Source organism: Aythya ferina (assembly GCF_964211825.1).
Source record: "Aythya ferina genome assembly, chromosome: 7".
Classification (NCBI taxonomy): Eukaryota; Metazoa; Chordata; class Aves; order Anseriformes; family Anatidae; genus Aythya; species Aythya ferina.
The window spans coordinates 34,557,282-34,584,976 of record NC_140302.1 but is presented as its reverse complement, the minus strand read 5'-3'; the positions used below and the strand labels follow the sequence as shown (position 1 = coordinate 34,584,976).

At 37.6% G+C, this 27,695-nt stretch overlaps 1 protein-coding gene across 1 annotated transcript in view; it reads left to right on the top strand.

Moving 5' to 3' along the window:
- Positions 1–4,469: 4,469 nt before the first annotated feature.
- The window catches only part of DHX32 (DEAH-box helicase 32 (putative)), a gene marked incomplete at its 5' end in the record, with an annotated part of 24,694 nt that continues 1,468 nt past the window's right edge, over positions 4,470–27,695 (top strand). Inside the window, 10 exons of the mRNA XM_084526008.1 lie at positions 4,470–4,739; positions 7,929–8,122; positions 9,571–9,943; positions 12,460–12,705; positions 14,788–14,887; positions 14,987–15,145; positions 24,144–24,335; positions 25,020–25,169; positions 26,202–26,392; positions 27,281–27,462. Coding sequence (XP_084382134.1) covers positions 4,470–4,739; positions 7,929–8,122; positions 9,571–9,943; positions 12,460–12,705; positions 14,788–14,887; positions 14,987–15,145; positions 24,144–24,335; positions 25,020–25,169; positions 26,202–26,392; positions 27,281–27,462 — 2,057 coding nt within the window. The remainder of the gene's footprint in view (positions 4,740–7,928; positions 8,123–9,570; positions 9,944–12,459; positions 12,706–14,787; positions 14,888–14,986; positions 15,146–24,143; positions 24,336–25,019; positions 25,170–26,201; positions 26,393–27,280; positions 27,463–27,695) is intronic.

The following is a 27,695-nucleotide window of genomic DNA, read 5'->3' as shown; positions in this document are numbered from 1 at the left end:
ACACAAGCAAATGGCAAAATTTCAGCTCAAAAAAACATAATGTTCTTATTCAGTGCTGGGCAATCAGTAAGTTAAAACTAGACTTTTTAGTCTAGTTTTTAGACTGCTTTCAGACTTGAAACTAGTTTTAGACTTGAAACACTTTGTTCTAAACCAATCTGTCAGTACTTTTAAGAGCAGTAATGCAAAACTAATAATATTTTACCAGCCAACAAAACCATAAGTGGAAATTAAAACACAACAGAAGTGTGACTCATCTGTACCACTACGGTCTATTGGATATGAAAGAAATTCTCTATTTCAGTTTTATGGTTTACTCAATAAACAGTCATATAGTTACAGTATAAGCAAGGTTAAATGTTGCTGCCAGGAGGCCAACGGGGAAGTTAACACACTCTTCAAAGAAGAAGGAAATTTTTTTCCACATTTGTTTGCTGTCTGTTGGCCAAGCACCAAGCTTTCATATTCATATGAGTATAAAAAGCAACAGAAAGAAATTCCTGCAGAGTATTAAAGTGTCATTTTTAGCAATAGGACTTCATAAATCAGAGAGATGTTCTCACTTCTAGGATCTAACAGTGCTTGGTGCCGCCTCCCCCTGCAATCAAGTCCAGAGGGCTTATGTATACACATTACTGGTTCCACTTTTATTATACACAAGGCTATCTATCCCATCCTGTCCCCTTCTCACAATGGAAAATCTCTGCAGTGGGAATTTAATACTGGCCAAAATCTAGCTATCACCTGACCCTCTAACTTAAAACATCTGCCTTGTCACCCCTTGGGAACGGCGGCACCAGGGCATCATGTATGGTGATCTGCAGGTCCAAGAGATGTCCTGGGCTTCTCCTTGTCCTGGATAAGTTCAAGGCCCTGGACCTAATTCAATCACAGGGAATAAACTAAGCTATCTGTGCAGGGAAAACAGAAAGATGCTTACTTCTGGAGGCCATCTGTCTTGTGAAGTACGCTGACTACATAACCCTCCTTTGGTCTCATTAGAAAAAATAAAAAATAAAAAATAAATCAAAGAGATGACAACTCCTGGTCCAAAGCACAGTGGAGCAAGTGGATATAATAGCAGGCACGTTAATAGAAATATGTTACTACCATACCTCTTTTTATGTTAAAAGAGAAAAATAGCAAGCCTTCAGGACAAATATAACCCAGGATTAGGAATATTTCCTTCACTTTTTACTGCAAAGATACAGTTCCACATCCCAGTGGTTGCACACCCAGGAGTGTTGGTGGGGATTGGCATCAAAAGATTTTGTTCTGGAAAATAGGATGGAAAGAGGATCTGTTCTCGATAGCATCTGCTGGTTCTCATTGAACAAGAATAAGTTAAAATTTTGCCTTTTAAAATGTGATTCACTTCACATTTGTATTTCATAGGCTTCATTTGCTTCACTGTAAAGAAAATTTTATTTGAAACTTTGTATTTAAAATGACATTCCTGAGAAAGAAGTGACACTCTTAAATGTCCATTGCTATTGCAAACTATTGCTGCCAAAACGGGGGAAGAAAAATGGAACAGAGAAGAAAGACCATTGTATTACCATTGATACTACAATTCCAAATTCTATATAATATATGCAGAGAAAATCCTCGAAGATTTAATAGCAAAACTCCAAACAGTACCTATAGATTAGCAAGGCTTTAGTAAAGATACAGAATATGTTATGGGGTAGTTACTGCTTTGCTACAACACATTATCATAAGCACTTAACACAATAACACATAATTTAAATCAATAGGAAAGCTCTCATTGATATCTTTGAAAGCAGCTTATGCCCTAATTTACCAAAAGCACTCATCTGCATTGGGTGTTACTGTTATTTATTAAAATTAATAAAATCCTACCGTATTATGCTAAAAAGTACATCTTGTAAATCCTTAAGGGCCTGCTATAATAGCAGCAATCAAGAAGAGATGATCAAGAAGCCTTATCAGAAAGGGTTTGCAACATTCTGGGGGGAAGAGCTCTCTCTAAACAGCAAAGCTGAAGCCAAGAACAAGTGTGGTGGGACCGAAGGAGACATTCAGTAGGCTGGCAAAAAGGAGGTACCATGGTGGAGTGACAGAGCAGGACAGACAGAACGACATCCAAAGGTCAAGGTCAAGGATTGGAGAGAAAAGATTAGAAGCCAATACTCTGGAAGAAAAGGGCAGAGTTGCAGCAATGGGGCATATTGAGCAGCAACAAGAATTGCTTGGATGTCTTAATTTGCAAAGGCAATACTCAATCATGCTCCTAGCCCAGCCCTTGGCTGCATTCATTAGTCTCCTCGTTTGCCAGGGAAGCTGGCTGCAGAGAGCTGTTGGGCTGGTGTGCCCGGGAGAGGCTCAAAGTGCTCCATTGGATACCTGGCTGCAGATCAGGACAAAACTTGTACATGGCCCATTTCTGCACAGATAAAGAATTTAGAATGGTTAGAAACTTGTCCTGTTAAAACATTCAATATCATGAAAGAAATGTTTGTTTCATATTACTTGGCTTTCAAATAGTAAAAGTTGTTCTTGATTTGGTAACTTGCTTAAATTTGTTTTTTTCTATCATAGGTACAAAAAAAGTAAGAACAAAAAAAAATGTTGAGCTATGATCAGAAATAGAGATTTGTTCAGTGAACCAGAAAATATTGCTTATGTTTTGAAGACAATAAGTCTATACTGTAGCTGAAGAAATTAGAGAGCATATACTACTGCTATTGCATATGAAAAACAAGCAAAATGCAGGAAAATAGCAATAGCAATCTTTACTTCGTGTCATTTTATGCTGGCTTTTGAGGAAACACAACCTTTGTAGGATTGTGCTGTTAGTGCCCTCAGGCATTATTGACTTATTTCAACCACATTTGAGAGAGGTAGTGATAACAAGTTTGCAACAACTTTGTGAAATTAAACAAAGAAGGATGTAACAGAAAGCCAGATACATCATCAGGTAGCAAGGGATCCACTAAGGTCACAACAGGAAAAGTGGCTTCCAGCCTCAGCTGAACGTGACCTAATTCAGTGTCACTGAGCATGAAAACCAGATTCCTGTCACCTTCACAGACATCATGATCAATCAGGTGTGTCCCCACGGATGGTTTGTCCAAAGCCTGTTTTGTAGCGCTGATCAATCACCTGGTCCTTCTGCTTTTCAGAGATGCTCCCGCAGATCACATTTGGTTTTGGCCCTCAAACTGGGCAGTCTTTGCTGCCAGGCACACTAAGTGCCAATAATCAGCCTGTTTTGTGAGCAGCATATAATTAAACTTATCTCGTTTGGATTGAGATATTCAGGCTGCTGAACAAAAGATTTTCTCCTACTTCTCTGTGTTGGTTTTCTATGCTGCTGTCGTCAAAGAATGCATTAGCGGCCTTGCAGCCCATATGGTCCAAGGTTATGAAACAAGAAAAATCTGTAAGAGGCAATAACTTTTATTATATTACTTAATACAGAAAAACCTTGACACAGAAAAAGCACATCAGCATTGTGCTCATGGTCTGTTTGTCAAGACATTATCAGTATCATTGTTCAACAAAAGACTTGCCTCTGGAACTAAAATAAAAAATGTTATTTAATATTTCTGTTACAGTACAGATCAGTCAAGATTAGGAGGCTCTATTTTGCTACTTATGAGCCCTAACAGTTGGAGTTACTTTACATCAGCGCTTCCCTGCTCTTTGAAGACCACTTCTGGTGCTCTTGAAGGATTAGAATTGGCATCGCTCTGCTTTTTTTTTAATGTATTGGGACTATTCTAGATTTTTAATTACAGCAAAGATTGATAAAGGACTTCCAAGAAGAGTTAATACACAGACTACATAAAAAGACACGTTACTACTCTCTAAAACTCTGCGTATAACATCAAACCGCTGGCTGCTCCTGGCAGATGCTTTCCAGCACCAGTTTCCATGCGTCAGCCCGCTCCCGGCCCCTGTGCCCAGGGGTGAGGCCCATTGTGCTGGGATTAGCTGCACACATGACTGTCCCACGGGGACAATAACCACCCCGCAGCTCCTATTCACAGCCACTGGGCACAGGCAGGAGCCACAGAGGTCAGGCTCAGCACTCTCTGTCCCATTTATTCTCCAGTCCAGCCAAGCAGCAGCAGGCAAGAGCACCAGCAAACGCTGGCTGTTACTTGTCGTCTGGCTTTTTTTTTGTTAAGTGCAAAAACTGCTACTGCTAGACGTCTTTTGGTGCAGTCACCGGTATTTTGAAACTTGGACCAACTTTAAAATGTATTTTCTTGAGGCTCATTTGGGTTATTAAGTGAGTTGGAGTGGGACGATCTGAGAACAAAGCAGGCAGCTGCACCCCATGACTGAACGTCAGCCCAACTTTTCAGCCGAAATACTAATCCTGAAGCAAGCAGGAATGGATTTCCTCAGGCTTACAGGGCCTGCGTGACCTACCGGTACAAAGGGCTCCCTCCATCATCCTTAATGTGCTTTTGCTGGATGTAGTATATGTAAGAAAAATGGAGTTTTTAACATTTTCTCCAGAGATCCACTGCTTTTCAGAACTGCTTGACTGCAGTGATGGTGATGAAGAGGAAATACTAGAATTTGGAGATGATTTACAGCTTAATCCTTTTGATGGCTTGCCTTACTCTTCCCGTTATTATAAACTTATGAAAGAAAGACAAGAACTTCCAGTATGGAAAGTGAAATATACTTTTATGGAAAGTTTGCTTCATAATCAAATTGTGATTGTGTCAGGAGATGCTAAGACTGGCAAGAGCTCACAGGTGAGTATTAGAAAATACTTTGTTGAGCTTTTCTTATTTTTAGAACACTTATTATTGTACACTTCTCAGAGATACTATTCATATGTTACTACTTGCACAAGTTTTTAAAATAGAAAAAAAAAAAATGTTCACTTTACTGTTCACCTATACTAGATGCATCAATATCCAGATTTATGTTATCCTGGTGTCTGGTTTTGGTTAGTAGTGGGCTGTCGCTACACTGAGTGCTGTATGGCATTGTAATATAAAATATAACAGCATCCAGTTCGGAAGAGTTCAGCTGCAGTGCAGGCACACAGCTGTGCTGGTGTCCAGCAATTCTGTGTGTAAAAACAGATGTGCAGCCATCTATCATAATCTGAGGTGTTAAGGCCAGAGAGAGTAAAGTAAAAAAGGTGACAGAAAAATCAGGCAAATACAGATGTAAAATGTATATAAAAATACACATTTGAATAAGTTTCTGCAAATACTTAGAGGCAATTGACACTTACTTTATGTTTCTCCATAAAAGCCATTTTTACATAGTTGATGGTGTTTTTGAGGCTTCGGGGTAAGCTGTGCACTGAGTAATAGTAATTTTCAGCCTGTGATTGTCTACCACAGTGTCATAAAACAACTGGCAACAATCTCAAGCTACAACTTTTTACATTCTAAATACTAAATTTTAAAATTTCAAACCCTTTCTAAATACTGGCTGAGAAATATGTGCATTAACTACTGTATCTTAAAATTCAGAACCAAATATAGAGAGAGGGAGAAAAATGTTGTATAAAATATTCTTGTATCTATCAGTACATGTACTGCAAATTTTTGTTTTTTTCCTATATGATAACATCACATCTCAACTTGAAAACCTACCAACTATATACTTTAAAACCCGTTACAAAACATGTCAGACACTATCCTTCCGTACTGATGTTACAGGTGCATTTCCACTGTCTTCAGAGAGTCCAAGGCAAAGTCTAAAATAGTCTAGGACTTATTTCAAGTTGCTTTAGTATTTTATCAGTAAATCATTCCTTTGGCATTTTGCTGGCTGCTATTTTGCTCAGCTGGAAAATTTTATCATCTCCTCCCTTGTATTGACTAAACTTGTCGTTTTATCCTTTTTGTCCATCATCACATCGAACAGCAAGTGGAAATGGTAAACTCTGCAGTACCTCTGTTGGATTCAGCTCATATCATTACTTGGAAAGCATGGTTTTGATCTGATTAATGTTATATCAGGAAAGAAATACAGTGGATTTGCAGGCAGGTCATAAAAGAAGGAGGAGAAGTTCTCAGGGAATGAAGGACTGAAATCAGTGGGGCTGTTTCTCAGGGAGAAGCCATAGTCTTTCTCTCACTCCAGCTAAGAGCAAATGGTTTTTCAAGAACACGATTTACAGAATTAATGGGAAATGCATCACTGAAACCAAGATCTCAGTTGACTCCAAGCATATACATATCTAATAGGGCTATTAAATTCTACTGTTATAATAATGTATATAACAACCTAAGTCTGTTACTCCAATAAGCAGAGAATTGTCAAGCAGATATTATCAGCCACAGTATGAGTGTTTATGACTGGGAATTAGGAGGAGACTTTCCTGCATGTAAAGCTATAGGATAGCTTACTGTTACAGGGCTTCTCATACTTGTCAGAGACTGATGCTGGACACTGCTAGAGATCACATATGGAACTAGAAACATTATCCTTCAACTAAGAATTCCCATCTTTCCATAAAAAATGCAAACAGCGCCTGGGGCCTGGAATATTTCTTGGAGTGGGAAGTCTTCACCCCCTGTAATTGACTGTGATTTATATAAAAGAAATTTTGTATAATAATAAACTACTTATTAACAACCTTCAGCTCTTTCAATTGTCCTAAAACAGGTTTAACAAGATGTAATACATTACTGGCTGTTTAACCATTTTTATAAACACAAATAACTATACAGAAATAAATTATATCTGGCTGATGTTGTCACACCTAGTTTACATATATTAAGTAAAGCAAGGGATTTGAGAACTAATATTTTCACTGAAATAATATTTACAATGGAATTGTACATTCTTATAGCAATAACACACTGATTTAGTATTTTCCAGTATTGATTTTCTACAGTAAATATATAAGCTAGAGAGCTACTGCATAACTTTCTGGAACAGTTCAGCTTCAGGTACCTTGTTTGCAGAGCAATTAATTTGCAGTTGTATTTATTTATTTATTCAGGCATTTATCAGTTTGAAATCCTCTTTCTCCTGGGACACATTCCTCACACCAAGCACCTGAATACAGCATTCAGTGGCTGGGTTGCTGCTAAGCCAGCTAGAAGCCCCTGCCAGCAGATGCTCACAGTGACACTGTCCATGCTACCTGCTCCCAGATGCAATATATTTTCTCCTCAGCAATATATTCAAACTATTCCAAGTCCAGTTGAGAAACTCCCAGATGGACCTTTCAGCCCATGTCACTCCAACTCTTGACCATTTAAGAGATTCAGGCTCTTGACATTTAACTGGTGGATATTTTCTGTGCTCATCTGCCCTTAGTTGGGCAGAGAGTAAGCACCGGGTGCTCAGGTCGATTCAGTTCTTCCACAGTCTTCTCAGAGTACTTCAGGCCTCACCTGGAGTACTGTGTCCAGTTCTGGGCTCCTCGGTACAAAAAAGACAGGGATCTCCTGAAAAGAGTCCAGTGGAGGGCCACAAACTTAATACAGGGCCTGGAGCAGCTTCCTTATGAGGAAAGGCTGAGAGACCTGGCTCTGTTCAGCCTTGAGAAGAGAGGATCGAGAGGGGATCTCATCAATGTGTATAAATATCTGAAGTGTGGGAGACAGAGGGATTTGGCAAACCTCTTTTCAGTGGTTTGTGGGGACAGGACAAGGGGCAATGGCCACAAAATGGAGCCCAGGCAGTTCCGCACCAACATGCGAAAGAAATTCTTCACAGTGAGGGTGATGGAGCACTGGGACAGGCTGCCCAGAGAGGTTGTGGAGTCTCCTTCTCTGGAGATATTCAAGGCCTGTCTGGATGCCTACCTGGGCAACCTGTTCTAAGGAACCTGCTTTGGCAGGGGATAAGACTCGATGATCTCTGGAGGTCCCTTCCAACCCCTACAATTCTGTGATTCTCCTTTTGCATGACAGCCTCTGTTAAACATGTTAGGCACTGAAGATGCCCATTTTCTTGTTCGCTCACAGATCCCCCAGTGGTGTGCTGAGTACTGCCTGTCCGCCAGCTACCGGCACGGCGTGGTGGTGTGTACCCAGGTGCACAAGCAGACAGCCGTCTGGCTGGCCCTGCGCGCAGCCGATGAGATGGATGTCAGCCTCGGCCATGAAGTGGGGTACTTCATCCCATTTGAAAGCTGCTGTTCAACAGAAACCATCCTGAGGTTTGTGCATTTGGTGTTTTATCCCTTCAGGCTAGTGCGTGCCTTACAGTTCTTTGCGAGGATGCTGCAAAGGCTCGCAGAGGGCAGCAGCCCAGTCCTTAGCTCTTCACAGCCCCGTTGCACTAACACAACAGGATGGACAACCAACAACTGCATGTGAACAGTGATTTTGTGGCAAAAGGATTTTGTATCTAGATTGGGGAAAATCAAAACAAAAAACACTGCTTTGTAAAGTTGCTTCTAGTATTTTAAAATGTAACTACTGGAGATTTTGCGATTAGCCAGCAAACTGTAAAATGCCTGAAAGAGGTATTTTTTATTTAATTGCAGTAGGGATTTAAATGATGTAATGCTAGCATCTGCACAAAAATTCATTAACCATCTCAGTAAACTCCGTATCCTTCTACTGTTTCTTTCTCTATGTTCCAGTACAGGAGTGTTTGTAGCCATAAAAGAAAGCAAAGCCAGAATTTAAAAGCAATCAAAATTCTCTCTAATTGAAAAGGAAAATTCAGTAATGAGAAAAGCACTGTGGAAGATTTTTAAGGGATAAGAAATGTACATAAAATGTCAGATACAGATAAATAAAAACAGCAACACGAGGATCCAGATTATGAGCCACTATGAAAGCTCGATTTGTTTTCTCAGGTTATTTAATATGGCATATTAATAAATGACTATAAACTTTGAGCCTTTTACCCAGCCACATGAGCTCCCCCTGATTTCCAATGCAGGTGAGGGTACTCACCACTTCTAAAAATCAAGTTCAACTGCTTTTCCTTTTGTGTGTCCTTTCTCTTTCATGAAGAGATGCTTACCCCTCACCCTGCAGTATGCTGTGTATCATCTGCACCTGATGTGAAAGGGAGATGAGTCCTATCCTTACACATATTGAAACCTGGTTCAAGAAAATTCAAAGTCCTACTGAGCAACACAGCACAAAATAATATGCTTTGTAAAAATTTTGAGTAGCAGGAATAATAGGAAAAAAGTGGGAAAGGCCTTACAATATGAATTAATCTCTCGTCTTGGTTCTAGCAGTGCCTCAAGTGTGTCTGTACGCCTTCATTTCCTTATCTGAAAACATTAGTTCATAGCTCAAGGATTAGTTATTGCATGCAATATGCTTAGATAGTTTGGAAGGTGAAAAGCAATATAAGTTATGATTTTAGGGCAGAATTATTTCTTCTTTTGCCTAGAGCATCTTTTCAACTGTAGTTTCATTTAGCATCATTGACTTTCATTGAGTTTTTAGCCACTTAGAAGGGATTTAAAGAGGAAGCTGAGACTGTGATACCATCTACAAAATAGGCAGTATTCATTCTTATCAAATCTTTCTTAGCAGAACAGAAAGAACAAAGCTGTCCCCAAGACCTTGAATTAATTTCTTAGAGTAAAACCTGAATATTCCAAGAAACTTTGTGCAGTTTTCTGTTTGCATGATGCAGATACTGTACAGATGATATGCTACAAAGGGAAATGATGTCTGCTCCTCTTCTGAACTCCTATGGAGTCATCATCCTGGATGACGTGCATGAGAGAACTGTTCCAACTGATGTGTTACTTGGCATTCTCAAAGATGTCTTGATATCAAGACCAGAACTGAGGCTGGTAATACTCACTGCACCTCACATGTCCATCAAACTGCAGAATTACTGTGGCAGCGTCCCCTTCATAAGAGTGGAAAGCAAACACCACGCAGAGGTTGTATATTCCTGCAGCATTCAGGAAAACCATTTTCTGTCTGCACTGAGACTGCTCTTTGAGATACACCACTCAAAAGAGAAGGGTGACATTGTGATCTTCCTGGCATGTGAACAAGTAAGTTATTAACTCATTCTAGGATTTCTGATTTTAACCAAGAAAAAATTTATATCTGTGTTTTTATATGACCTATAAATATCTTGGTGCCAAAATTTAAGATGTTGGACATTGCCAACAGCTTCATTTCAGTTTTGTTGTTGTTGTTGTTGTTGTTTTCTGCAAAGGTGTTTTTGTATATATAATGCTGCATTATCTGCCCAAGGAAGTGGTAGAGTCCCCATCCCTGGAGGTATTTAAGAGACATGTGGCCATGGTTTAGTGGTGGATTTGGTAGGATTAGGTAGTGGTTGGATGTGATCTTACGGGTCTTAACTCAAATGGCCCTATGGTTCCATTATTATGCATATAGTGCAAACTAAGAATCTATCAATTTTTTGTAGGTTTGAAGAAAAGCCATCCTGTGTGATGTAAAAAATAGCAAAGGTGGCATATAGGGACAGGAGTCACAGATGTAGGGAGTTAAGCCCTACATCTAGGTTACAATGCATTATCACACTTTATTTTATCTCTTTTTGGCAGGAATGGACACGTCCAATTCGCATAAACATCCTCCTTCACATGAATGTTTTTACCATAAACCTGCCTACAAGGTCTTTCCATTTGCATTCTCTTTTACAGTTGCAAACTTCCCAACCATTTGTGTACACAGCAGCAGGAGGCAAATGTCACTCCAGAGGTGCTGCAGATAATTCAGGAATCCGTATGGATTTAGCTGTTCTAAACAGTGACATCTCTGAATCCCTGAAGTGATACTCTAAATTCATTGCTGTCAGGATTGCATAATTAGGTCCTTCTCAGAAAAAAAAAAAAAAATCGTAAAACTTTATACCCATCAAACCAATGTGCCTATCAATGTGCCTGTATTCAAATAAACATTTTTAAACTTAATTATTAATTATGAATTTATTTTAAAATATTATTATTTTTAATTTCCTGATAGTGGTCTTCATCCTTCTACTTTGTACGATCAAATCTGCTTTAGAACAACAAATTGACTTTCATAGCTCCAGATTTGTGAGATAATGACTTTTCACAGGCAAAGATAAATCACTTTGAACTACCCAAGGGTTTTTGGTTTTCTATTTTTCTTTTGATTGTATTGTTATTCATTGTAAAAAAAAAAAGGGGGATGGATATGTAACATTTTTAATGGTGCTAATAATCTGTTATAAGCTTCTTAGACACAAATTTTGCAAACATTAATGAATTCCCTGTATCAGTTCCTATGATTACAATACATAATGTTAGAGAGAAAACACAGTCTTTCTGTTTGGAAGTTCTGGGAACAAAGTTTTATTTCTGTTAAAAACACTTCTGATAGGCAAGCCCCACACAATACTAAAATAATAATTCACTTTTTGCTGAGAAGAGATGACTTAGTTTTCTCTCTCATGATGAACAAAATTCTTGTTATGAATCGCTACCCCACAATTCACATCCCATGTGTTCTTGCTTAACTGTGATTTAAAGTTTCAGCTTGCTAATGGCTCGCTGTTTGCTAGCACTCAACTATCTTTTCTACTGAACAAAAACATGAATGAACCAAGAGCATTAACATTTTTGATGTTGTCTTGGTGCCAGTCTTGCTATTAGATGTCATTGCCATACTTTTATAAGATTTTTTTTTTATGGGATATTGTAACTGTCACTGCTTCGAATGTAGTATCACTCTCAAAGAGGAGCTCAATGTGTTTTTTCAATTTTGAAAAATATAATAAATTAATAATTTTTTTAATAAAAAAAAAAAAGCAACACTTCAAAACTGAGTGAGTCTATGCCTTTTAAAAGTCATGCACAAAGTAAACTCTATTTTTAGAAAAGACAAAACCAAAACCAAAAAAAAAATTTAAATTTGTTTTTGACCTCTGAATTTGTGACTGTTTTTAAAGGTGGTGCTCCGTTAATGTACCTTAGGCGCATTTTATCGACTTTATTAGTCTTCACAAAATTTATTATTAACTAAGAAAACACAATAAAAACTTATATAAGTTTTATATAATAAACCTCACCAACAGCTCACCTGAGTATCTGTTACAGCATTCCCAGGCCTGCACACATGACAAATTTGCAGCAAAATAACCTTTTTTCAGAACTAAATCACAGATGTGGATGCATCCTACATGTTCTATATACATAAAGGTTAGAGGCCATTTCATAATTTCTCATTCTTGATGTTCCTGTACTATATTTATGCACATCTGTCTTCCCCTGGAGGTGGGTTTGGATAAGATTAAAGCTGGAGAGAACTGTTTAGGAAATTGCACAGGAGAAAAAGACATTTCAAAAAAACAGCCCAGATTTTCCATGGTCTACATTTAGTGGAGACATTTGTTAAATTCTCATATATACTTCTATTCCATTTTGTTTTTGTCTCATAATGATCATTCAGTCAGTTTTAAATGTTGTTATAGTTCGATACATGGTTAAAGTTCATTTTAGATTAAAAATGTTTTGAATATTGATATTTGTTTTTCATATTGATGATAAGAAAATAATCTTTCTCCTGATTACAGGAAATTGAAAAAGCCTACCAAATTATCAGACAGGAACAGGCTAATTTAAATCCTGACCTTGGAGAACTCATCCCAGTTCCCTTATATCCCACAAAAAGAGACTTAATTCCCAAACCAAATCAAGACAAGCAGAAATGCTACAAAAAATACAGAAGAAAAGTGTTGCTCACCACAAGCTTTGGAGAATCTTTGATTTGGATTAAAAATGTAACCTTTGTCATTGATGTTGGTGTTGAAAGAAGAAAGGTTAGTAAAGATAACCAAAATCAGGATGCCAAAAATGAAAAATGCATATAGATATATATATATATATTTTTTTTTTTTTCAGAGTGCAGAAAAAGGAAAGGTATAATTGGTGCAAATGGTTTCTAGATATATGTATATTTCAATTCTTTCATAAATCAGATTGTATAACATGTTTAACATTCCAATTCCCAAAACGTAAATAACTTTCAAAGACATCGGTACGTCTTCAGTTTCTTAAAGACAGAGCAAAATACAATTTGTTCTTGGCTACCTGCTGGCATTTTACCTGGTTTAGTAAATTAACCTTATTCCTTGTTTCCTTAATTCCTGTGTAAGCAGTGTAGTGCCACAAATCAAGTAACACAGAAGGGGGCTCAGACAGGAAACCACTTCTTTTTGGAGCTGCTTCTGCATATGTACTTCCATTCAAGTAGCTCAAAACATTGCAATTTATTTAAGACCTTTTACAGTTCATTCTATGTCCTCAGTTCTTGTTTTGCGTGCCATCCTTGGAAGAACTACTGCAGCTGCAAAACTAGATCTTATTTCATTTATTAAATTTGTTTAAAAAATGATGTGAAGTCCTAACGAATGAGTGACTGTAGGAACAAGTCACTGCATGAGCTGGAAAGCTGCACTACTACAGGCTTTATAGCTGCCCTACATGTTCTGCTAGACAAAATAGGCAAAAGGAACAATATCAGAGGTTCTGTACATAATCTGCTATTGAATCACCCAAATTGAAATTAAGTGTTCCTAAACTTTTCAAACAGAGATGACTAATGCTTATTAGCCTTATGGGTTAGTTCAGGCAAAAGGCTGAGAACTAACACTACCTCTCATTTTCATTACAATAAAAAGTGTCTAAAACTGGCATTTTTAAGGGTTCTCATTTGGGGGTTATAAAATAACTCAGCCTCAAGTCAAGGAAAAAAATGTTCATACTTTTGTGTGGGAGGAACAAAAGTCTAAATACAGTTTTCAATTAGACTATGCATAACCCAGTTATTTCTGAACTACAGTTGTTGTTTCAGGTGGATGACTGAAATGAATTTCACTTCCATTTTCCATTGGATGGAGATGAATCTCAATTCCACTTTAATTTGAAGCCTAAAGTAGAAGTCAGTGCTTCCAGATTTCTGTGAATCTAAAATATGAAGTGATGGGAACAAATCAGTTTCAACGCAGTCCTGATGGCTGTCAAATCACCTTTATCAATTACACAGTTTCTACCCTTTAATTCAATTACTTTGTCATAACAGCTGAAGCTCAGTCCTCTAGTATTCATTCCTCAGCAAATCAAACTTACATTCAATCCATATGGCTGGAAGTCAGTTCAATGTAGGCAAACGTTTGTGCAGAAGGAAATCCCACATAAGTCTTGCAGTTGGGATATATAATGAATTTACTCAGTGGAAAATAAATTTGTCTGTTGCACTGAAGCACATTTTATCTTTTGATTGAAATCTTGCTTAAAGTAGACAAGGTTGAATCAGATGACTTGACTAGAAAAATGCCTTACCCAGCTCTTGCTGTATTGTACAGAAACTTATGGACATCACCTGGTGGTTGAAAAAGTGAGTAAATCAGCTCCTTATTCTAACAAAATAAATGTAAAATTAAGGAAAAATAAATACAAGGGGACCTTGTAAATCCTCATTACAGTCCTTGTGTCCTGTGCTGAACTGACAGATTTCAGAATTAAGACAAAAATCTGGAGTTATGGAACAGAATTTTATCAGGCAGTGTTGGGATTCTGTCATTGAAAGAAATAAACTTTTTTCATGCTTTTATTAGTGATACCATAGTTGCATTTTTTTGTGCTTTAGTATGTTACATTTCTTCAGAAAAAGACATCCATCTTAGAGAATACTTACAGAGCTATTGCAAAACTTAAGCATCTGTCAATTTATCAAAGTGTTGACTGTTTTCATTCCCTAGCTGGTGAAATATACGGTATAAAAAGAAATGAAACTGTTAGTACACACTGGATTCGATAACCTAGACAAAAATGCAGTACAGAGCAATACTTTTGTAGTCTTCACTTACTTATCTGATGTTTAATATCTCTTTTATTTAAAGGTGTACAATCCTAGAATCAGAGCAGACTCTGTTATAACGCAGCCAATCAGCAAAAGCCAAGAAGAGATGCATAAACAAATTCTGGGCATGTCTTCATCAGGTAGAATTATTAGCTCAAAATGCAAACCCATCAGCTTAAATTATTAATAGGATCAATGTGACAATGCAAACAAAGTAATTTTCCTGAAAACTCTTCCAGGAAAACTCTTCTGCTTGTATCCTGAAGAATTTACACACAAAGAAATGAAACCAGATTTACCAGCCAAAATACAGGAATCAAACCTGACTAGCATGGTTCTCTTCCTGAAGAGGATGGATATAGCAGGCTTAGGACACTGCGACTTCTTAAGTAGGCCAGGTAATGATCATGCACCAATTTTCCATATAGTTTATATTACTTTTGTGGTTATTTAAAGATTAATTTTGCCCTGTTATTCACAGTACTGTTTTTACTGAAGTACTTGTAATCTCATTGCCACTGTTTTTAGCACTTACCTACTAGAACAACAGTTCATAGTGCAATAGTTGCACTTAGAAAAATGGTACCCGATATGAACCATTTGCTCTGAAAAAGACCATCAAGCATCTGAATGGAATTGGAATTAAAAAATAAAAAATAAAATAAAAAAATCAATATTTCAGATATCTTCTCATCTAGGTTTCATATTATTTTCCTGGAGCTCACAAAGAAAATTTGTGTCCCATTGTACAAGGCATTGTACAGATACCTAACAAAATATATTCCTTTAATCAAAAGTTTACAACCCAAATAAACTATTATTGTTACCTTGGAGATACATTTAGAGGAATTCAGCTCTCTTCTTATCCTCCAGCGTCTCCAACCTCAAATTTACCATAAGCTGTTGCTTAAGGACAATATTATTTATAAAATAAACCCAAATAAACTTTCAATATTAGGCAGGAAATACTCTGAATTTTGAGTTAAGAGTGCAAAGAAAGTGGTTGTTTTATATTACTACTATTATTTTTTATTTTGCTGACTTCATATTTGGGGGCTTTTTCTACAAAAAAATATTCTCTTCTGTTCTGTCCTACCTCAAAATGCTGTTGATTTGAAGCTAATTACAGTGAGGGAAATACCACGGATATAATTGTTTTGGAGATCATGTTGCTAGTTTCATTTATGATCATTTTCCAGTGCAAATAAGAAGACCTTTCATTATTGTCCTCCTTTTCCCTCTACACATGCATGGAATTAGAACAAACACTTGTCCTTCACATCCTGTGCACCGTAACAATCAGTGACAAAGTTTAATTCCCACTGTTGGGTGTTGTGCTACATTCCAAGTGGAATTTTAAGTGAAATTTATTCTGCTTTTCCCTTGTCTATCTGCTTTGCAAACGCATACCTAACTGAAATGTTGAAAACAAACAACCAAACAAAAAACACCATTGCCCTCCCAAGCTGTAACTAGTTGAAGATTGATGAGAATCAGCAAGTATTTTGGCCTTGTGAGTGTCACCTCCTGTGCTGAATCCAGGAAACCTTCATGGAAAATGGTTATGGAACAGAGTTGGTTTCCACTAAAGTTTAGAAAGAGTTTTACTAAAAATAAAATAGAAATAAAAATCTAAAATATATTAGTGCCTTTACTGCGTATGAAGAAAGCCGTTCTTGAACTGTAGAATGAATTAGTAATGTTACACTAGGAAAAGCATTCAGCATTTTTGGATTTAAAAGCACAATGGAGATAGAGTTGGTATTCAGTAAGAACAAAATGCTAGAGGCATTTAAGGATTTCACAGATGTACGAATTCTAAGTTTTGTCTGTATTTTGAGATAATGCAGCTGAAGAAAGGGTCTTGCTGATGTGTACAAAATCGTAAAGGCATTTGATGAATGCATCAGCTTTATTTGGATGGGCATTAAATATGAAAAAGTTTTTGCTAACTAGATGAAAAGTGTGAGTTCAAGGTATTGAGAAATTTGAGGAATTACTGAAACAGCGTGAGGAATGTTAGATACATTGCTTGACCAAAGAAAAAATCCCACAAACACTGTGGGGAGTTAACTGAAATGGGATGAGAAAGTCTGCAGAAACTTCTGGTTTTCCTGTCTCATGGCCCCACAAAATTAAACATTTGAAAAACTGCTTTATTTGTGTAATAAAACTCTTCCCAGTTTATCCTAGGAAAGACCACACAATGACTTTATTTGCCTTGGGGCTTTCTGCTTCTTAGTGGGCAAACAACCGCTTTCCTACTAAAACTTGAGCTGTATTCCTACTGCAGCTCTCCAGAGATGGCTATAGAAGCCACCCTGCCAGAACACAGACAGCTTCAAATACCTGGTGCTAAATACGTTGGTCTGAAAGAAACAGGACTACTGATGTAAGGGTATTTGTAAGGGGATTTAGTTATTTCACTGCACCTGCCAACAAACTCAAAACATGTCAAGCTTTCAAGCAGTGAAGACCTCCTTTTGGGCCCTGCACCCTCCCGAGAGCTTTGGGTCAACGATCCCCACCTGTGGAAGCCCGAGTTCCCTCACCTGAGCTGAGAACCCCTGACCTGCACACTCAGTGCCCTGGTGGCTAAAGCAGCAGGACAGCACCCAGGTGAACCAGAGACTGATTAAAGCCACATCCTGGAATTAAACTGGTACCCAGTTAAACTGGTATCCAGTTCATTTACAGCCCTGCAGCTTTTTCATCAGTAGTCATAAGGTCAAGTTAAACCTTTGTGGATTGCATATTGCAGGGGAGTGTTGCAAAAGAGGTGAAGAGAAAGCTACCAGAGATGGAAAGCATCCTCTCCTGTGCAAGAGATCCCAGATTCCCAAGAAAGCTTCGTTATCTTTGCAGCAGTTCAGTTTAGTTGCATAAGCCTTCTGTAGCCTGCAGTGATGAGGAAGGCTGAAGAAGACAAGGAGGGATCTCCAAGATGGTATACAAGCCTAGAGTGGAGACGATAAGCAACAAAGCTCTCAAAATGAAAGCTGTTTTGCCCATCCTCAGCCAAAGTTGGTACAAGACCAACTGGAAAACAAAACAAAAAGACACTGCAATATTTCAGTATGCTCTCATTTGACCTAGTCAAATCAGTTGCTGTTCAGAGGATATAGGTATTAAAACCAGAAATAGCCTATTTTTTCCTCTGCATAGTTTGTCCTGAACTTGACTACTTAATGGCTCTTTACCTCCTTGATTTCCCTTTGAGCAGAGGGAGCAAACATATTGCAGTTCCCCTGCACCATTCACTCCCAGAAACAATGTGCTACAGGAGTACCCAGGCACCATTTCTGTTTAGCTAACATTCTGAAGTTTTCTTTACAATGGAAGGAGGAGGGTTGTGTTTATTTATTTATTTATTTATTTATTCAAAGGTGAATTTCTCCTAAACAAAATGACTTCACTGAAGTGTCAGAGAAATGTATGAGCATGATCTGGTGAACAGAAAATAAATTAAATGTACACAGAAATTCATTTATAGATGCATAATATGGAAAGAATTTCTTCTGATTGTGTAAAGTACTCTTTCACAGCCCATTCCCTGCACACAGATTAGTGAACATATAGTAGATAAGCAAAGAAACAGAAATTACATCAGTAAAATATTTTATTTCTGTTCAACAACATAATGCACAAGGTTTTTTTTTTTCTGCTGCTCTTCCAGAAAAAAATAAAAGCCTGGATTAACTCTGACTCATTACTGCATTATGAGAGCAACAAACATGTCAGGCTTACAGCTGCTGCATTTAATTCATGCTATAATCAAGATGAGCAAATGCAGCAGACTTGTTACCCTTTTTAGAATTCATGAGCCATATGAAAATGTATTTGGCACTGCAGTTCTGAAGTGCATTATTTGAATTCCTGTGCCACTATAATAGCGATGTCCTTACATGTTTATCAGTTAATCAGCTAGATCTTTATTGTGTTATATAACAGGAGAAAAGAACTCTTTCCACGTAGATTGCCGCAACATTATGCATCTCTGCAAATCACTGGAAAATCCTTATTTAAACTATGCAAATCAGAATAAAGACTAAGCCATGTAACATTTCCATAAGAAATCAAGGTGAAAGCGGTTTGCAGATTCTGCATTTGTACAGAATTATCATAAGCAATTTTCAGATTAAAATGTTTGTTGATGGCCATGGATCCCATGACATTTGAGAGCTATGCTATTGTAGCTCCACTGAGCAGGTATTTCTAGAATATCCATAGTAACAGGAGTTGTATAAATGTGTATCATTTCAAATCATTTCAGAGACAAAATTTGTTTGTGTGTTCTTTCATTAGAAACAGAGTGTGTCAAAGACAGAAGCCACATAAGGTCTGCTCAACAGAGCATTTCATGGCAGATTTGTTACTCTAAGCTCAGTTGTCGATACTTTTACGTTTTAATTTCTGAATTTGATTGATTAAATAGCATTGCATAGCACATAACAGAAAGCTTTCTGATAGTGTAGATATGGCCACACACTTTGCATTCTGTACTGCAGTCTGGGCACCCTACAATGGAGCACATAGCACGCTGCATGCAGCCAACTGTTTCCAACAGGGAGCTGCTATCACTGCCCCACAGAGGGTACCCCAAAATGGGGAGGGGTGTCCCAGTACTGTTAAAGCTAGACTAAGCTCATGTCATTCATTAAAAAGTAACAAAATAAAGCATATAAATTATTAAATATTATTTATATTAAATATTTTTTCACACCAATACAACGTTCTTTAAATTATACTCTGTGGATAACTGCATGTTGCACAGTCATCTACGTGCCTTGAGGATGACACAAAGCAGAGACAAACCTGACTGGCAGTCACTACTACCCCTGCAGTGTGGCTGTAACTCAGGGTGTTTATGTCAGGAAAACACAGGTCAGCCCCCGTATCCTGGCTGTCCCCGCTGGCAGAACAGCACAGTAGGGTCCATTACCAGCCAGCTCGGAGGCGTGAAGCAGCAGCAGAAGCAGGAATAGAAAGGCTACAAAGTATGAGTTTGGCAAAGGAATTTTAATGATCAATTATAGCTATAATTTCAAAATAATAGCTATAGAATTGGTAGCATCAGAGCGTAACAGACTCATAAAAAATGCAGCCTCAGAAGTTACAGGGGAAAAGAAAAGAGACGCAAGACGAAATCTGCACACAGAAGCTTTTCCTAAGAAACAAATACCAAGAAAAAAAATAAATCTTTGCATAATTTAAAGAAAACCTGGCACTAGATTTCTCCATATCTTCAGTTTGTTATCCAAACAGTAATGTTAAAAACAAACAAACAAACAAACATACAAAAATACAATAACAGAAAACTCCATTCCCCAGAGCTGGTCTCCCTGCAGTAATTATTTTGGCAGCTCTTCATGCTGTTAAGTCTAACAGAAACTGGAAAAACTTGTGGTTTGCCAGGCAGTGAATCAGCTCCTTAAAGACAATGTCCCTTCACCTGACATCTGTTTCAGCTCCAACTTTCTAAGAGTTACCCTGACATCCACTTCAGCTCTAACTTTCCTGCAGTTATTTCTGTGGAAAGAGAAGATCTATCAAGAAATTGGTATTTTAGACACTCAAAATTTTCACTGAGTAGGAGACGAGAACACAGGACCTGTCAAGTTAGATCCTCCAGATAAGCATGATATGCCAGTTAAATGGACTATTAATAATCATGAAATGTACCTTTCATTCCTATCTCTAATACTCATTCTTTGTAGAACTTTGGGCAAATCACTAAATCATTTGCGTCCTTATGCAACAAGAGTAACACTTTCATATTTATTTTATCACCTGGTAAGGGCTTCAGTTTCTGGCGTGTAGGATGTGATACAGAAAAGATTAAAGGTGCAGCTACCTTTAGAAACAGCTTACTCTGTTCATGTCAAAGCTGCAAAAAGCTGTGAAACTAAGAATATCATTTTAAGTTAGCTTGAAACCCTCAATAAACAATTTCAATGCTAACAATGACATTTAGCTACACATTTGCTTTACAAAGCCCACGTGTGATCATCACCAGTAGGATGTTTAATTAATAAAACTGGTCCAGCTTCCCTGAGACAAGTCTAGAGCAATCCAGCCTTAAGTAGCCAAAGAACACAGGCAAGGGAAAGAAAATATCGGATAAGGAAACAACTTTCAAACTTCCAGGGATGTGACAGCTTCTTGTTGAAAGTACAGGATATGTCTTGAGAGCTTCTCTTTGACTTTGCTCCTGTGAAAGCAGTAGCTGAGTCACCAAGCCTCACAGTTTGCCTCCATGGCAGCAACGGCCCTAAAAATAATGATGCTAGCATCATTATAAGATGATGCAGGTGGTTCTTTAAAGAAAAGCTTTCCATATTTAAGCATTTATACTAATTCTACTTATCATGCATTACATTAAATGACATTACTACATATAATTACATTCTATTAAAATAAGAATAAAATCTAAAAGAACCCTTAAATGAGCATTTGCTGCCTTTATGATGGCTTTTTATTGATTGAGTTTGTGCCTCAAAATGCAGACTAATATATGAAAACCCTATTCCAATTTTCATTTTCTTACTGTTCCTTCACCTGCTTAATCAACTTTTACCATCTTTTCTAACACTACACAACTTTAGGAGTCAACTTTTTTTTTTTTTTTTTAACTTTTTTTTTTTTTTTTATAACACTGATAGCAAAATTGGGAAGTAATTTGTGCTTATAAATCTCAAGGCAACTAACTCTAGTGCATAAAAATGCAAATTACTGATGCTATCAGGGAATTGAAATTGACTGCCACATAACCATATATTTTGTAACTTATGGCACAAACTACTTTGTTGATTTCTGGAAATTAGTTTTCCTTGATTTCCTAGTAATTACTATATGTCTGAATGACAACTCTAATTTCCCTGTATTTTCAGTCACTGATAACTCTTTCCTATCAGTGACTCTCATTCTTCATCAGATGTTACTTTTCATTTCCTTGAATGCCTTAAGTATTTTCTTTTCAAATGCTTCAGCTTTTGCAAGGGTTCACCTCTTACCCTGTTGAACTTTGTATGTCTGATAATAAATGTTCTCTCTAGGCAGAAACCCACCATGTTGTACAAGCACATCACAGATGTGCACTCTACTATTAAATTAAACAGGTTAAAACTGTAGAGTTTTGACAGAAATTTATAGACTCCTGAGAGAATTTCTCTGAAAATGAAGAGTAACAGTTTTAAGAATAAATCCTAACACTAACAGATTTACACTCTGAAGTTCTGCAAAAGCAGAAAAAAAAAATGTAAAGGGAATTATTATTTTCCCTTCGTACATTATTAACTGAAAAAAAAAAAACAAAAAACAAAAAACAAAAAACAAAACAAAACAAACAAACAAAAAAAAAACAGGTGTTTGCTTGCTTCTCATTTCATTTGTTTCTTTAATTCATTATACCCAGTTAATTACAGAACAGACTGATGACATAGACAAACAGTTCATTACCAAAGAAGAAAAAACCCAAACCCAAGACTTTGCTGCAGGAAGGCCAGGCATCCGGGGGGGGTGATGTTATGGCTAAAGGTCACCTACCAGTTCTCTACTGGCTTTCTTTGCTTTTAATCTTCATGATTCAGAAGCAAGCAAGAAATGATTTCTAGTCATCTATTAACAAATATACAAGAGAAAACACACACCCTGCCTGCATATTTTTTTTTTTTTAATTTAGAGATTTGGGGCAATTACATGCAAACTGGCAGCAGCCCACAGAAATCTGAAAAAATTTGACAGTGCAGTCATCAGTTTTCCAGTGCATTCTTGGCTGAGGAAGGGGCAAGTCCTGCTGTAATGCAATTCTTTGCCACAAACTTCAGAGGGACTGGGGTTTGTTATCTGCAACACAGAGGGAAAATATCAAAGAGCTCTTAAACTGGAGTAAGGGGAAAGCAGTCAATAATAACAAGGCCAAGATATACATATTCTGCCTTCCACAGCCTCAGATGCAGTCAAATTAGTGGAAAAAAAGTAAAGGAGAAATTCAGCAGGGTACTTGATCAAAAAGGAGAACCTTTGTCATTCCCCTTTGCTGTTTATTCCCATGCAGCTGAGAGGTTCAGAAGAGCTACTACAAATACCATCTTTTTTCTCTTGAGAAGTAACCGATGAGATGTAGATAATTGATGAGAAGGGGATATTTGTATCTGTGCATATGAGCCATTTTCTGCATCTTCAAATCTCGTGGGTTGTTGTTTTCATTCACCCCCTTCTGTATGAGGAATGCACACCTATGACTTGTAGAAGTACTCTCATCCTCACAGAATAAGCTTAATAAGCCACTGATCAAAACTGGTTAAGTTGTGTCCATACTCCAGCTGTCTTCAGAAAAAGAGCACTTCAGCCTGAAAGCTCGGTGTTCAATGTATGCAGAAGCAACACCCTTTGCTGAACACTCCTGGCAGACCTCCACTTGCCTTCATCTGACATCGAAGATATGAAAACCATCACTTTGGTCCTTGTTCTCCTGCTGTCACTGTTCAGACTTCCACCTTAAATATTCAATTCTAGCTCATGATCTCCCTCATGTTAGACTCAAACAGAGGCAATCTCTTACATGTGCTCCCTTCTCACCCTATGCGGCCCAAATTCACCCATTTATTTGCTACATTTTTCTCTTTTTCTCCCCCAAATAGTCTCTCAGCCTACCTAATTATTTTCCTATACTCATCATTTTTTTCTGCCTCGCTGCTCTCGCTTCTCATACAGGTTATAAGCAAGTTATAACCTACAGTAAGGCAAAATTGAACATTTCATTTTGTGTGAACAGTGAGAAAGTACAGCCATTTGCTAGGGAGACATTTTCTTTTACTATATTCCCATTTTTCTTTTGATATCGTAAGAAACTCTGTAAAGAGAAAAAAAAAAAAAAAGAAAAAAAAAAAAAAGAAAATACTCCAAATACCTGCAAGAATGGTAAGACATCTACAACTCCTGTAAATGCTTGTCTTCTCCCCTGACCCTGGTTTCATGGTTATCATCACCCTTCTTAGAGCTGTTGTTACTTAACCACCAGTCATTAAAGAGTATACACGCAAAAGAAATAAGTACTCTGAGTAATTTTTTAGCTTTTAATACTGTAGTCAGCATTGTCTTGACTTTTAACAAAAACTGTTCTTATGGAATGTGGGTCTTATGGAATATGTGGTCAACACTTATTTTCAGCCTTGCAATTGTTACCCTTTATTTTCCTCCTTAAATTTCCTCCTGAATGTTCTCAGCCTTCAGATCATCTCATTTACTACCACTGCTTCTTACTTGTCGTCCAATAATGGAAACTGACTTCCATCATTTTCACATAGAAAAAACAGAAATATTGCAATTAGAATTCAGACATTCATTTATATGCAGCCATTCTCAGGAATTTGAAGTATTTTTCCTTTTTGTTAGCTCCTGAAAGCCTGATGCAGGCTTTGGAAGACCTCGATTACCTAGCGGCCCTGGATAACGACGGAAACCTTTCTGAATTTGGAATCATTATGTCAGAATTTCCCCTGGATCCACAGCTGTCAAAGTCAATTCTGGCTTCCTGTGAATTCGACTGCGTTGATGAAATGCTCACCTTTGCAGCCATGGTAACAGGTACTCCTAATTCGGGTCTTACTGCATGGCTTGGGCCACCTGCCAGAAACACATCAACTTTTTCAAAGTCTCTTCACAGGGACAATCCAAAGGCAAAACTTGTATTGTTCACATCCTGCTTTTCCAAGTAAATGTCTTTGGCTGCTTAAGTCCTGATTTTGAGCATGCAATGAAAGACAAGTACCAAATTTGTAAGTAGCACTCCAATTCCGTGCTTCAGATGCCCCGTTAGCTTCCAGCCTTTTGTCAGAGCATGCACAGAACATTCCTTCCAAATGCACCTTCTTATCTCGTTACGTTCATGCACATTTGTTACAGAGTGGAGAGAAGTAAATTAGGGGACATTTCTAATTATGAACAATATTGAACTGTTGACCTACAAATAATTACTTTGTGATCTTGTTTCTCCACTTCTAATGTAATAATTTATGAAATAAACATAACTTAAAGTGCTCGTACCATCCTGTCCTGGTGGATCCCTCTGCTCCTACGCAGCATTATGGCACAAACCAGCTGGCCCCAAGCATTGGACATGTGAAATCTGTAGCCAGAACATTTAGATTATGGAAGGTTGTTAACAGTTGTTTTTTTTTTTTTTTTCATGGATGTGCCCTGTTTGTGCATGTACCTGAGCATCTTAATAACTACAAACTTGATTTTTTTATTTATTTATTTTTTCCTAAGCTCCTAATTGCTTCTTACACGCGCCTCCTGGAACAGAGGAGATTGCTCTTACTTGCTGGCGAAAATTCTCACACCCTGCAGGAGACCACTTCACTCTTATCAATGTCTTCAATGCCTTCAGGGAAGCGGCTGCAGACTCCACAAGCCAATGTAAGTGCACCCGTGTCAGGCAAAATAAACCCAGTAACTTTTTTATTTTTTAAGGAAAAGTCGTTGGTATTAGGTTCATGAACCCTTTTTGAATTCTTCCTCAAATTGCTAATTTGCAGGGAGAGGAGAAACCTAAGATAGCAGCCTTTGCTAACAAACTTTTGTTCATTAAGTAATTAGAAGTGACCTAGGACAGCACAACTCACCCAACATTAGCACTTTTACAATTGTCATTTGAATTGACATTGTACAAAAACACACACACAAAAAAAAAGATGTTTCCTTCTATAAGAGGACACAACCCAGGTTTCAGACATGAAATGACATGAGGGACTTGATTCTCCAGCAGCCCAGCAATTGTTAAGGTTTACCAGGTGGTTGTCAGAGTAAAAGGAAGGTTTAAGGGAAGAAATTGAAAGTTGTAACTTTTATGCCGTTTACATGAAGCCAAATGAAAGCCAGGGGACTGTACAGCAGACAAAAGGACTTTGAGGGACTCTTCAGGTGAAAGAAGCTTCTCTGCTGACAGGAGACATGCCAAAGCACCAGTTCCACTTCCTAATACAGCACAGCAGAATTGTTTCATGTTCAGTAATGTTGAATTTTGGAGAGGTCCAAGAGAAAATGTCCTTAAACAGCTTATGACAATCACCAGCTCTACAAACTTATGTCCCAGCCTGAATCTAGAAAGTCAGGAACTACAGTTGCCAGTCATTCTGTTTGAAGCTATTACCTTTTACATGCCAAGTAAGGGATTTCTAATATTTTGATTAAAAAATAGCTAAAATTTGATAAAATTACGTGAAGATATCAGGTATTGTCCACTCACTTTATGGACAAGATCCATGAGCCTAAGCTGTCCATGTGGCTCTTGATAGCAGAATTTTGGACAGCTCTGACACAGCTACTTGCTCTAAATTGTGTTTAATCTATTGTACCAGTCAAAGAGCATTTTACAGAGCAGTATCTCTGCAAATAGTACCCATCAGTAAGACTGTGCTTTAAGCCAAAATACTGTTTTTCCCTCCACAGACTACAGTAATGAAAAATGGTGTCGTGATTATTTTCTAAGCTGTTCTGCACTGAGGATGGCAGAAATTATCAGAGCCGAACTAGTAGAGATTATGAAGCGTATTGAACTTCCCATTTCAGAGCCGGACTTTGGATCACAAGAAAATGTACTAAACATTAAGAAAGCTCTCTTATCTGGTTACTTTATGCATGTAAGGAAAAATACTGTGGTTTTATCTTACTGTGTTGTTACCTTACATAGAATTCTTTCAGAGAACTTCAGTTCCGTAATAAAATCTTTTGAAAGGGTAAAAGCCCCTTTTCCTACACCACATCAGAGAAACACTTTAGCTGATTCCAATCTTCTCTCTGGTGTTCAGCTATCACAGCGTGAAGTCCACATACTTCGCTGCAAGAAGAACGCTGTCAATATGCCTTTCACTCAAAAGAACTTTTTCACCTCAAAAAACTCTTAACTTGTAGTGTTCTCTCAAATATTATTTCCTTTTTGAAGATTTTTGTGTGGAAATACACTGAATACGCTTGTCTTGTCGAATGTTTAGGTATAAATAATACACAGCTTTCTTCATCTCAGGCAAATGAGGTATTCTAACTATAATTGTGCACATAAATAAGAAAGATTAACGGTTTATTTCTGCTTGAAAGCATGCTTTCCTGTACATCACTGTGCTCTACCTAAAAATACAAGAATGACTCCTGCAGATACGTTATTACTTCAAGTGCCTCATACACATCATTTTTTAAAGTCTTCTAATTTTTTAAGAATATCTCTGTTTATACACAGACCCTTCAAAGCCCAGCACCCAGTTCATACATTTACTGTATACATGTAAGCTTGTCCATATTTGTTGCAGATGGTTTCCTTTCAAATACACAGGTAATACTCTCCCTAACAGTAAACCCCATTTCACAGTACCCAGTCCCTAGCTTTCTCACAGAAATTTGGGAGTAGGTTTATGTGCTCCCCATGCAAATATCTGAAAACAAGTTTAATGTCTGGATTGAATATAATAGGGAAACATGGGTCTTTGTGTTTTGTACATTCTATTAAGTAACAGATAACACTTTATTTTTTTTAGGTTGCTCGTGACGTAGACGGCTCAGGTAACTACTTAATGTTAGCACACAGACAAGTAGCCCAGCTTGATCCTTTCTCATCATATTATAACTCCAGAAGAATTCCTGAGTGGGTTTTATTCCACGAGTTCAGTATAACAGAAGACAATTCCATCAGAGTCGTCTCTGAGATATCCCCCGATCTGTAAGTTAACAATGGTGACAACACTTCTTCACTCAGGTCTCTAGCACAAAAACAAAACTTAAGTCATAAACAGGGTAAGGATGCACGTGCATATTGAGAGCAATGCTTGCAGAACAAATCAGCTAGTGTCTTTTCCTTTTCTGATGTCATAAAAGTAGCTATCTTCTAGTTCAGCCAAGAAATCCTTTCTTGCATAACTGATTCAGGCACTGAGTGAGCCTCAATGTCTGCCA